The sequence below is a fragment of the Rhineura floridana genome, chromosome 7, assembly GCF_030035675.1.
Source record: "Rhineura floridana isolate rRhiFlo1 chromosome 7, rRhiFlo1.hap2, whole genome shotgun sequence".
Lineage (NCBI taxonomy): Eukaryota > Metazoa > Chordata > Lepidosauria > Squamata > Rhineuridae > Rhineura > Rhineura floridana.
Window position 1 is genome coordinate 120,187,795 of NC_084486.1, and position 13,602 is coordinate 120,201,396.

At 44.8% G+C, this 13,602-nt stretch overlaps 1 protein-coding gene across 17 annotated transcripts in view; it reads left to right on the top strand.

The window, feature by feature from the left end:
• Positions 1-13,602, top strand: part of MBNL1 (muscleblind like splicing regulator 1) — a 268,804-nt gene that overhangs the window by 230,112 nt on the left and 25,090 nt on the right. For 13 of the 17 annotated variants that reach the window (XM_061637088.1, XM_061637079.1, XM_061637081.1 and 10 more), the window contains 3 exons: positions 5,351-5,608; positions 11,709-11,762; positions 12,681-12,834. In XM_061637088.1, coding sequence (XP_061493072.1) covers positions 5,351-5,608; positions 11,709-11,762; positions 12,681-12,834 — 466 coding nt within the window. The remainder of the gene's footprint in view (positions 1-5,350; positions 5,609-11,708; positions 11,763-12,680; positions 12,835-13,602) is intronic. The other 4 variants (XM_061637083.1, XM_061637087.1, XM_061637072.1 and 1 more) reach the window with 1 other exon arrangement.

Consider the following 13,602-nt stretch of genomic DNA (forward strand, 5'->3'; position numbering starts at 1 on the left):
CCTATCAGAGTTCCTATTTGTTCCCTCCTTATTTTTCCTGGCTTTTTAAAGTGGCTTCTTACATAACAAGAAAAATTGTACAACCTACATTTTTTTAAAAAAACAGCCATCAGAGAGAACCTGATTTTGCAAAAGTCACTTGTGTGAGAGAGCTTTCCATTTCTTGAAAATCCCCATAAGGAAAACCTCTGAAGTGTGAATTGTGAGAAGAAATTGGCTAGTTGCATGGGGAAATGGGAGGGCTGGATCTTCATTGGTAATCTGTGCTGTTTCAGCTGTAAGGTATCCCTGTGCTCTGGTGTAAGATCATTACCTCCTGCCAACAGTGAATAGAACAGGAGACTCTTATCAGCATCATATTTTTTATTATACATTAAAAAAAAACCACCTTGAGTATAGGGAACAGCTTTATCCCAGGTCAGACTGTTTGTCCATCTAACCTTGTATTATCTGCTCTCGCAAGCTAGCAACTATCCACTGTCTCGTGTAGAAGTGTTTCACCTGATCCTTTTAAATGGCGGTGCTTGGGTTGAACCTGGGACATTCTGCACACAAAGCAAGTGCTCTTATAGCTGAGCTATGGTTCCTCCCCTGTAAATGTAACCAGCTTATTTATATGTCAGGATTACAGCCCACAGCAGCTGTTAAATCTGCAACCTGACAACTATCAGGTAGGAAGTCAGGTTTCGTGCCATTACTCCACACTAGAGAAAAGAAGAAATTGCAGAGAGACTGGTAAGGAAGCCTCTGAATCACAAGAGGCCAGAGTTATAGTTTCTGGCACTCACTCACTGCATTTATATCCCACCTTTCCTCCACGTATCTCAAGGTGGTGTACTTGGTTCTTCTCCTCCCCATTTTATCCTCATAACAACCCTGTGATGATCCTCACAGTTCAGCCCTGTTGAACTCCCTACCAGTAAAGCCCGAGGGCCAGCATTTCTTTCTGGGCAACCTTCCAAGGGCCACATGCCAATGGTGGGTGGGACTACAGCAGCGAATGTAAATTTTGTCACTGTACAGTAGGCTAATTTTGACACACACTCACACATCTTTTCTATCCTCCATCCAGACAAGCAAAAGGTATTATCAGAGTTCAGTGACATATTCCAGCCAGGAAATGGCACTCGTGGTGTGAAGCAGGGCCAGTGAGGGGTGTGGTCTGGGGATAAGGGTTGTGCCCTGGGGAGAATTCCAAGGGCCAAACAGACAGGCCTGGAGGGCCACATTTGGCCCCAGGGCCTGAGGTTCTCCACTGTTGCTGTAGAGGTTCGGCAGGAACCGCCCCTGCCTTCTTTGAGACATCTTCTGAAAGCTGTCTTATTTTAACAGGTCTTCATAATACAAGTTTCTTAACAGGTCTTAACAATACAAGTTTCTCTTTTTAACCAGCCAGTAACTATTAAAGTTTTTAGCTATGTTTTTATAGATACTTCTACTGATTTTATTATGTTTGTATATTTTGTATGCTGCCTTCATATACTTTATGAAAGTGCAAAATAATTAATAGGTTAGGCTGAGGGACTGTGACTAGCCCGAGGTCACCCAGTGAGCTTCATAGCTGAGAAAGGATTTGAACCACTACCCTACACTAGCTCTTGTAAAAGCTCCCAGGTCAGGCTTGCTCACTTTGCCATTGGCAGCTATCTCCAACTTGTCTCATCTGTCCTCAGTTGACGGGAGCTGAATCTGACTTTGCATGATCTATTTACATAGCCGCACCCACTTCTATTTGATTGATTGATTGATATCCTGCCCTTCCTTCCAGTAACAGCAAGAGTTGCTGTGGTGTAGTGGTTAGAGAAGGAATGAGGAACCTGTGCCCCTCCAGATTTAGATGTTGTTGGACACAGCTGACATTGTCCCATGTAATTTTGAACCTGTTCAGCCCAATTTTCTTTTGCAGACCTCCCCCCCCCCAACTCCCAAAAAGACACAAACACTTGGCTTTTGGGAAGCAGTGCTGATTAAATAACTGGGAGAGCTGTAAGTATGATCTGGGCCTGCGGAGCAACGGATGCATTGATCAGACATTGGAGGAAAGCACAGCAAGGCGGATGCAAGGAAAGTGAAGTGGCTGGAGGTGGTTTTCTGCCCCCCCCCCCATAATTAGGCAGTTTTCGATCTGCTGCTGTTTGTTTTGCCAAGTTCAGAGAGCTTTCTCGCAAGAGTGGGGCTCCTGCTCTGCTGCATGTTAAGTAGGGAGATGAGATGTTGCTAGCTCTGCTGTCATTTTCGCAGCTCCCAATGACAAAACTGTTGTCAGCCAACCAGCTAACAGAGTTTTTTTGTCCTTCTAGGGCAAACATCTTTGCAATATCTTTTGGAAGTTGGTGCTGCTGTTTTTAGTCAGGCAGTTCCAGTCTTTCAAAACTTTTGTTTTGATTATGAATCAGCACTGTCTGTTCTACAGTCATAAAACTCTTTCCAACTATAAATAGGCACATCAATTGTTTTTGGACCTGATCACTCCTCATCACACCCTGAATCAGTCATATTATTGCTAATATCTATAAAGTACTTTAAATTTGGAAACTGCTTGGCAGTCCCTACCCAGTGTACCCTCACAACAACCCTGTGAGATAGGTTGTTGTTACTCCCATTTTACAGATGATTGCTCATATCTGTAGGTACCAAAAGCACAATGGGGATTTTTAGAACATGCCTGGCTGATCTCACTCCCTAGATATTGACACATGTGCCAGCCATGCAGTCTGAACAATGTGGTCTTATTTTACTGAAGCTAAGTAGGTCTGAGTATGATCAGTGACTGGATGGGATACCATTTGAGAAGTCAATGTACGCTTCCCTGAGTCCATGCACAAAATGCAGGAAACACATTAAACAACTGTGGCAGCTTCAGTGAACACCTTCTGCAGCAGTCGGGTGTCAGTATCTTGGAAGCATTGCACATATGATTCTCAGGCTATATCACAGTGAGCCCTCACAGGATTTAACCTAACATTCCCATGTGGAACGTGATTATTGCTGTACACAACCCCCCTCCCAACCCTCCCCACTCTTGTAGGAGTATCTTTGATCTTAATTGAAACAATTAAAACTTTGCTTGAAATTCCTCAGATACATCCCCTGACTAGAAGCCCCCAGAATTTCATTGTGTGAAATTCAGCAAGAACTAAGAGGTGAACCTCCCTGGAAAATCACACTGGTCTTCTTAAAATTCTTTTGGCGTCACCTAAAATTTATCCTGTAGTCCCTGTTTCACTTTAGCACTAAAAGAAGCTTGCACCTGCAATGCTCAGTTTTGTCCTAGTTCCTGAAGTAGGTGGATGCAGGAGCAGCCAAGTAGTGTGTGTCATGTGGACCTGTCCTCCCAGCAATGACATCACTGCTGTGTCCTGGGCTGCTGAGGGGGCAGGCCAGGACAGCGGAGGGGCAGGGTGGTTTGGGTACACTGCCTGACCAAACCTGGCACTCCCACCAGTGCACTCAAACCTCCCCAACCTCACCATTGCCCCACCCTCTCACCAACCAGTAAGCAGTAGTGACACCACTGCCGGGAGCCAGATCCATGCCAGTGACCCTCCCTGCCAACCGCTCCCAGGTAGATGAATAATCGGGGGGGGGAGCAAAACAGATTTAGCTCCCATTACCCCTTAGCACTTGCAATCAGCAGAATGAGAGCAGTCAGGGAAGAACTCCTGACAATGTTCTGCACCCACTCCATACATTCCACACTGGAAGATGAATCATGACCCATTCTACCACACAAGCAGAGAATCTCATAGGCTCAGTGGAGTCCTGTTTCCTCTCATTTCCCTCTGGCCCCAGGTGCCATTAGGGGAGTGGGAGGTCATCCTCCCTCCCCATCCACCCAATCCCTTCTGCTCAGTACAAGTCATGTCTCTCTTTGAAACATGAGTAGCATTTATTGTGTGAAAAGGAGCCAGGTTGGGGATGAGGGAGATCCACACAGTCCCCCTAGCATTCCTCAGTGCTCCCTATTTGCATGTGTTTTGGGGAAAAAGGTAGGCAGGGCTTTATTTGCATATGGGAATCCCACTTACAGGGACTGAATATGGGGGACTGGGTTGCATCACATCCAAGGTATGGTCTGAAGGCACATGAAGCTGCCATCTTGCTGGAGCTAAGCAGGTCTGGGTCTGGTCAGTACCTGAATGGGAGACTGTCTGGGAACCACATTTACATAGCCTTGGGTTCCATGATGGAAGAAAGGCGGGATATAAATGTAAGAAAATAAAGGAAAAATAAACACATGTTTTTATATGATTTTAAAAGAGGATGAGAGAGAGAGAGACTAGGGAAATGCTTCAGAGCCATCTTCCAAAGGTTTCAGTGGATAATTTAACCCACCTCTTTTCTTAGCCACAGATGGCATTTATACAGAGTGTACCTTGCTTGATAGTAAAGTGGTTCTTTCTTAGCACTTGATACCATTTGAAGTTAAAAGATGATGTGCTGTTGCCTACTCTGTGTCTTGGCTGCCTGTTGCTCTTTGTGCTCTTTAAAGGAAAAGGCAGGAGGAAAGAGGGCTTGTTTTTTAAGATGTTGATGCCCCTTGATGCTTGTTTTATCATTCATCTAGAATGAGTTTACAATTCACAGTTATAAGTCTCTGGGATAATTACAAAACGTGTCTGGTGTTCACACTGCATTATTTTATTCTCTTTTAATATTAACCTTCAAACCTGTGAGCCTGTTTGCATGCACGATTGCAACCTTGGTGTTAATAATGAAAGAAAGCAACAACAGTAAAGTAAAGTGAAAACCTATAAAACTGAACACAGTTTGACAGGAAAGGGGGAGGTTGACACAGAAAAGCATTATATGTGTTTGCGCCCCCTCTTGTGGTAAAGTCATGGAACATCAGGATTGATGCTTTTTCCTAATGTGCCATAGCTCAGGTGAAGTAAAAAATGTGTAGAAATATTACGTACTTCAAAGCTGGAATTGAATGGGATTGGCTGAATTGAAAATAACTTAATTCTGCTTCCAAATTTGGGAAGATCAAAACTCACATTAGGCAAAGCAGCCCATTAGACATCAGATTGCAAATAAAGCATCTCACTCCAGAAACAGTGCTATTTGACTAATTACATGATAGTGTGGGAGGGGGGATTGATTTGCAACAGCACTGCTTTTTCTGCCCTAGCAATATAGGGAGGATTGAAAGGCATGGGATTCAAGTGCCTTTCAAACAATCCAAAGGGCAATTGAGTAACAAACACCTCCTCACGTTGGGGCAATAACAATTGCCTGAATGCACCTTAGGGTTACTTGCAAACTGATCTAGATCACTTTTCCCACTCTTGTTTCATTTCCTGTTCTTTGCCAGAGTAACTTGGCTTGCATTTTGATCCCGCCACAGGTATGTCGGGAGTATCAGCGTGGCAATTGTAACAGAGGAGAAAATGATTGCCGGTTTGCTCACCCTGCCGACAGTGCAATGATTGACACCAATGACAACACAGTTACCGTCTGCATGGATTACATCAAAGGGAGATGCTCAAGGGAAAAGTGCAAATATTTTCACCCCCCTGCACACCTGCAAGCTAAGATCAAAGCTGCCCAGTACCAGGTCAACCAAGCAGCAGCTGCTCAGGCAGCAGCTACTGCAGCAGCCATGGTGAGTCCAAAAAATGAAACTTTGCAAAGCAGTAACGTTGTCAGCTGCAGAACCGTATTAATGTATTAACTCTCCTTGTTGAAAATATCCCATTGTTCAGATATCCCATTCCTTACATATTTCAGTAGGCTTCCAAGCATGTGATGCCACATCTGCTCTTAAGTAGTTTCGAGATCTGCTAAAAAAAAAAAGGCACTGGAAAATTGTAGAGTTTCTCTATGTGTATATGACTTGTGCATATATATATGCTCAAATATACATATCATTAGCCATGTGCCTATAAACATACTGAGAGATACGCATTTAGCATGAAGATACACACACATATATATATAAATTTATAGCATGTATATGCTTGTCAGGATGAGTCCATATTGACAGTTCTTTCCACAGTGTTTGAGACATAAGAATTGCACAAGGAGCTGGTGCATTCCTCATCGGATCCCGTGATCTGTCATTTTCTTTACTTCATTTCCTGTGTTATTTTCAAAAGACAACATGCCTTTAAAGAGGTACAAACTTTTGCATAGTTGATCTCACATTGCCTCACTTCCTGCCCAGCATATCACCTCTTTTGCTTCTTCCTCTTCACTACCTTCTTCATTAGAGCTTTTTTCTGTTTCAGACGATGAATTTACATGCTTCTACCTGTGCATCCATTTGCCTTGTTAATGCTACCTGCTAATTTCTTCTTGAATAACCAGTCAAAACTGGATATTTCATGATTCCATGATTTCAACCCATTCCAAGGTCCCTTCCAACTTTTTTGGGTGTGTGTGTGTGAAACAACAAATATATTAGGAGATATATGGGTTCTCTGTTGCAGTAGCACAAATTCAACATTTCATATGGAAAACAAATCCCCACAAAACCTGAGCCTGCAGTTTCAGGTGACAAAAATGAACATCAAGAGGAGTGCTGATTTGGACAGACCCTGACAAATATATATGTGTGTGTGTGTGTGTGTGTGTGTGTGTGTGTGTGTGTGCACGTGCAAATTATTACTTGTCTAAAAACATACCCATTACTAGTATATCTGCATTAAATATTTTGGGTGTCGGCCTTCGTTCCATGTATGAGGTTTTGCAATAACTTTAAAATACAGTGCCTTGCAAAAGTAATCAGACCCCTGACCAGTGCTCTCATATTACTGAATTACAAATGGTACATTGTAATTCCGTTCTCTATGATATTTTATTTTGAAACACTGAAACTCAACATCAATTATTGTGACATTGGTTTTATGTTGGGAAATGTTTGTAAGAAACATAAAAAAACTAAAACATGTGGCTTGCATAAGTATTCACACACACCCCACATTAATATTTGGTAGACACACCTTTCACTGTAATAACAGCTTTAAGTCTTTTGGGGTAGGTATGTACTAGCTTTGCACACAGTGTTGGCAGGATTTTGGCCCATTCTTCTTGGCAGATTCGCTCCAGGTCATTCAGGTTGGTTGGATGTTGCTTGTGGACCACAATTTTCAAATAGCGCCACAGATTCTCAGTGGGATTGAGATCAGGACTTTGACTGGGCCACTGTAGGACATTCACCTTTTTGTTCTTGAGCCACTCCAATGTTTCTTTGGCCTTGTGCTTGGGATCGTTGTCGTACTGAAAAGTGAATTTCCTTCCAAGCTTCAGTTTTTTAGTGGACTGAAACAGGTTCTCTTGCAGTATTTCCCTGTATTTTGCTCCATCCATTCTTCCTTTGATTTTAACAAGATGCCCACTCCCTCCTGATGAGAAGCATCCCCACAGCATGATGCTGCCACCACCATACTTCAGTGTAGGAATGGTATGTCTTGAGGCATGGGCAGTGTTAGGTTTGTGCCACACATAGGCTTTGAGTTTTGGCCAAAAAGCTCTATCTTGGTCTCATCTGACCACAAAACCTTTTTCCACATTGCATCTGTGGCACCCTCATGCTTTCTGGCAAACTCCAGATGTGCTTTCAGATGGTCATTTTTGAGTAACAGCTTCTTTCTTGCCACCCTCCCATACAGGGCACTGTTATGCAGAGCTCTTCATATGGATGACTGGTGCACTGTTACTGTCATGGCCCTTTCAGAACTTCTGCTGGACTGAGGCGGCTCAACAGGCATTTCAGCGCCTCAAGGAAGCCTTCACCTCTGAACCCATCCTGCAACAACCTGACCCTGCCAGACCCTTCATTGTGGAAGCCGATGCATCTGACAAAGCCGTTGCGGAGGTCTTATTACAGTCAGTAGGCAAGGAGCGGTCCCTGCTCCCCTGTGCATTTCACTCCTGGAAACTCAACTCTTCCGAAAGGAACTATACCATTTGGGAGAAAGAGTTGCTGGCCATAAAAGTGGCTTTCGAAACCTGGCATCATCTTCTGGAAGGGGCAGACCACCTGGTACAAGTGCGAACTGACCATCGGAATCTGGAGCATCTACAAGGTGCCAAACGGCTTAATCAACGCCAGATCCGGTGGTCCCTGTTTTTCTCCCGGTTTAATTTCACTGTCACCTCCCTCCCCGGCTGCCGCAACACACAGGCAAACGCTCTCTCCTGCAAGCCTGAATACCGAGCCGAGCAGCACGAGTCCCCCCTTCGCCTAATTCTCCGCCCAGAAAACTTTGCAGCTACCCACCCGCCACAATCCCTGTTAGACAGGGTGCACGAGCAGCAGCAGAGAGACGAGTACGCTTTGGCCTGCCAGCAAGACCTCCAGTCGGGAACCCCCGCCTCGGACAGCCCATTCTCGCTGCGGAATAGCATCTTGTACCATCGGGACCAGCTATACATTCCTCCAGGTGCCTTGCGGGGAGAGGTGCTCCACCTCTCTCATGACAGCCAGCCAGCAGGGCACTTCAGAACCTACAAAACCCTCCATCTGGTCCTACGAGACTTCTGGTGGCCCCAGGTTCAGGCAGATGTAAAAACTATGTGGCGGCCTGCGATACCTGTCAACGAGCCAAGGAGTACCCCGGGAAGCCACCTGGGCTCCTGCTCCCACTGCCCACTCCTCCGGGTCACTGGCGGTCAGTTTCTCTGGATTTCATCACAGAGCTACCTGTAACCAGAGGGATGACCACCATTCTGGTAGTAGTGGACCTGTTCACTAAGATGGCCCATTTCATCCCGTGTGCTGGACTCCCCTCTGCTCCCGAAACAGCTCGGATGTTTTTGGCCCAGGTTTTCTGTCTGCACGGTCTTCCAGATCACTTGATATCAGACCGAGGGGCCCAGTTCACTGCCCAGTTCTGGCAAGCGCTGTTCCGAACCCTTGACGTCTGGGTCCATCTGTCCTCCGCCTGTCACCCACAGTCTGATGGGCAGACGGAATGCACCAACGCCACGGTGGAACAGTACCTACGTTGTTACACCTGCTACCAACAGGACAACTGGGCGGATCTGCTGTCTCTGGCAGAATTCGCATACAATAACTCCCTCCATGCCTCTACACGTCAAACCCCCTTCTTTGCTTCCTATGGCTATCACTCCCGGTTCTTCCCATCGGTCCTACCTCCCTCACTGGTCCCTGCCGCAGATCTGCTGCTGCAAGAATTGACGGCCCTGCAGGAGGTCTTGAAGGAGCAGCTGGAGCAGGCAAAGGATGCCTATAAACGGTTTGCAGACCGCCATTGCCAGCCAGGCCCTCCACTGAAGATAGGAGACCGGGTGTGGCTCTCAACTAAGTTCCTGCGATCCCAGCGGCCATCTCAGAAGCTGGATGCTCGACGGATCGGTCCCTTCCGTATCACCCAGCAGGAAACCTGGTGGCTTTCTGATTGCAGCTCCCTACGTCCCTTCACATTCACCCCTTCCACAGGTCGTTGCTGGTCCCAGCCCTCCCACCGCACCCCTGAAGTCCTTGCCCATGGCCTCCACCGCCAGTGGAAGTGGATGGGGAGGAAGAATTTGAAGTGGCACAAATCCTGGACTCCTGAAGGTATCGAGGCCAACTCCAGTACCTGAAGGGGTATGGCCCTGAGGAATGCTCCTGGGAAGACGCCTCACAGGTGCATGCCCCCCGTCTGGTCCATCAATTCCATCGGCGCTACCCGGAAAAACCGGGTCCAAGGGGGAGAGGGTGGACTGGTCGTGGGGAGGGGGATAGTGTCGTGGCCCCTTCAGAGGACTCGGAGGAAGAGGCAGAGTTGGCAGACCCAGGAGAAGGAACTAGTGGAACCCCTGAGGACACAACTCTGGCTCTTCCCCAGCTGGAGAATGTCCAGGACCTGGCTGAAGCCCCTCAATCGGATTCTGGGTATGAACAGGAGGCTCCCCTCCCCCCTGCAGAAAGGAGATGCCAGCAAGTAGCACAGCAACGAAGGAAGAGGTCGGGTCGTTTAAGAACAAGCAGCTCTGAGCAGCTGGGAGACTAATCACGGGCACCTGACTTAGGGGGTCTGTTATAAAAGGCAGTTCATGGCTGCAGCAGACTGCTGACTACAACATTGGTTGTGACACCTTGCGTGTAACACTGTTACTAGCCTCTAGACTTTCGGACTGGACCCCTGGCTTTCTGGACTCTGCTTCCCTACCTGGACGATGCTCTTGGACACTGCTACTAGTTAGTTTGTCAAGCCTTTCTTCTGCCAGCCGGCCTCCGTTATCTCCCTGGCCTTGACTGATTTATTGCCCCTAACTGCCAGCTGCTTTGTTACTGCCCAGCCCCCAGCCCTGAAGCTGACAGTCACTCCACTCCCAGCCACTGAACTCTGTAGCTGTTTCAAAGTGATTGTTGGCTTTTCTGTGGCTTCTTTCACAAGCATCCTTTTCGTTTAAGTGTTGAGTTTTGAGGAACAGCCTTTTCTTGGCAGTGCCTGGGTGGTGTGATGCAGCTTCCATGTCCTGATTATTGATCCAACTGTGCTCAATGGGATATCCAAACATTTTTATATTATTTTGTACCCTTTTCCTAATCTATGCATTTGTATTACATTATCTCTCATTTGTGTAGAATGCTCTTTGCTCTTCATTTTCCTTCAGCTCCACAGCCTGACCAACGATCCTTCAACAGTTGGGTTTTTATCCTGACAATGTGACAGCAACTTTAATGGTTCACAGGTGGAGGCCAATGGTACGGTAACAGTGTCCTCGATAGGGCAGTTGCTTTCATCTGTGTAAACTGGGAGCTTCCACAGCACGGGGGTTGAATACTTATGCAAGCAACATGTTTCAGCTTTTTATGTTTCTTACAAACATTTCCCAACATAGAACCAATGTCGCCAGTAATTGATTTTGAGTTTCAGTGTTTCAAAATAAAATACCATACCAAATGAAATTACAATGTACCATTTGTAATTCAGTAATATGAGAGCATTGGTCAGGGGCCTGATTACTTTTGCAAGGCACTGTATATGACTTAATTGGTTGACAGGGCAGGAAATAATATCTGGAACTACTTAGGAGCAGGCACATCCAACAATTAGGTTGTAACTTAATTTGAGGGACTGAAGTTATTTTTGATTGTGTTTCTCTTAAACCTAACTATGGTATAATGAATAATTGCACAGCTGAGAAGCTAGCGGTGACTTGGAGTAGCCAGACTGCAGTGTCCTGGGAGGAATTAGGTAGTGCGCATTGCTTAGAAATGGATTGTGGGGATGTTAACAAAATAGCTATTTTAATGGGTCCCTTCTTTGTTCTTTGCTTAGCTGTTAATGTTGTCCTATATTTTTTTACATAACTACATGATTTGACCATTGAAATACTACTTCATGTGAAACATTGTTGTGTGATATTCATAGCACACTACTGGACGGCAGGAGAGAGGCTTTTTCTGTGTTTATGGATACTTGAGCAAAAATACAGAAGGCAGACTCTCTTTCTCACTCCTTCCTTCCTTCCTTCACCCTTTTCTCCCCTGTTAGAGTATCTTGTTTGTAATTAACTACATAGAGGTGTATCCTCACAATAACAACTCAGTAGTGCCTTTATTGTGCATGCTTAGTCTTGTTATTCGTTGTATATGGCATTCCGATGATTTGTTTTTTATTTGTTTTTTCTCACCTACCCAAAAATGCACTGCTGCCCCCATGATGCACCTCTGCTTGCTGTTTATGTTAATGCGCTTGAACCCCACTGGCCCATTGCCATCATGTGCTCGCTGCCTGCTAATTAAGACTCAGTCGGCTGTCAAATCACTGAAGCGACCCCTCGAGGCAACCTTTGACCTGGTACTATGACCTTTCACCTTTTAGCTTGGCATGTAGCTTTACTGTAGATACAATTTTTTTATTAAATTCTATGAGTAAATAATCCTTATTTCCTGTTATAAAGTAATGTAAGCTCAATGAAAATCTGAATGTGGTTTCCTGATCCGGTTCATGGGGAAATTATGCCGTTTACATATATTTTTTCAGCCAGTGTCCCTAGGATGTAGGAACCTCACATTCAGTTTAACCACCTTGTAGCAGTTTCTGAATGAAGTAAGATGGGATTTTATTGAGATTCTTTTTTTAAAAAAATGTGTATAATATATATGATATATATATTTGTATCTGGTTGGTTGGCATGGCTTAACAATATTCTTATGTAGATTTAACATTTGTAATGCAATGTTAAAAAAAAGTACCAGCATGGTATGGTACATTTTTATTTTTATTTTTTTGCATGAGTAGTTAGACTTTGGGGAAGTGGGAGTAAAATTCTAATATTATATTAACCTGTTTCATTCACTCTGTAAGATTTCTCTTTAACATGGCTTTTACTTGTCAATCCTCATGGAGCTAGCAGTGCAGCTTTCTTTATCCACCCACCCACCCCCATCCCACACCCCAGTATTGCTGCCTCCTCACTAAAAACCTGAAGCTTTTTATAATAGAAATATGCTAGTGTAAATATCTCAAGCACCATCACCCAACAGGGCCATATTTGGAAGGGCAAATATTTTTTACAAATCTTCAGCTTTGCCCTTTGTTTGAATAGTAAAGTCTGCTCCGCTGCTTGCTTGCTCAATGATTAAAAAGAAAAAAGAAAGATGGTTGTGCCTTCTGCTGATTTTTCTGTTTCTTTTCTCTCTTTCTCTCTCCCTGCTCCAACCCCACCCTCCTTTATTTTTTTAACTGGGCTATCTTACACTCATCTACCATTAGGGAATTCCTCAAGCTGTGCTCCCCCCATTACCAAAGAGGCCTGCGCTTGAAAAAACCAATGGTGCCACCGCAGTCTTTAATACTGGTATTTTCCAATACCAGCAGGCTCTTGCAAACATGCAGTTGCAACAACATACAGCCTTCCTTCCACCAGGTAAGTGATACAGATTTTCCCCTACCCAGCGCGAGCCAGGCACAAACAAGGTCACAAAGAGTTGTCCTGTATCTTAGCAAATTTCAGAAGCTAAGTATAGTCACTAGACAGAGCTGAGTGAAACAGGCCTGGTAGGGTTGGCCCTTCATGAGCAGGAAAGGAAGACTGTCTTGCTGATAACTGCAGATTCTGCATATGTTTGTTTTGGAAGCAAGGTGTTGGGTGCTTTCCGGCCTAATGTAAAAATCTGCATCTCTCCAGAGTGTGCAATCTTATTTAAAAAAATAGCATTTGAAGTCTTTCCCCTCATGCCTCTTTTGCATAATCCTTCATTTCACTTTTCTTAAGCTATTTGGTATGATTCTTTAAAAAAATGCTGTAAGACCCCTTTGCTTTAGTGAGGTTATCAAATAATACTTCTGCATCAAACTTCTTTCTAAGGCTTATTATGGAAAACATGACCCACTAATCTTTTAATTGTTTAGGGCCAAAAACCTTGATCTGGGAAAACAAATCTTTTGAAGCTTTGCCATTGATTTTATCTTGAGCAAGACCAACTATTTCAATATGAAGTGATAAAATTATATCTGCTCATTAGGAGAGCTTAAAAGTGAGGAAGGGCTGTGGCTCAGACAGAGCAACTGCTCTGCATGCAAAAGCTCCCAGGTTCAATCCCTGGCATCTTCAGGTAGGGATGGGAGAGACCCCTATTCTGTTTGAAACCCTGGAGAGCCAGTGCCAGTAGGTATAGAGCAGCCTTTCCCAACC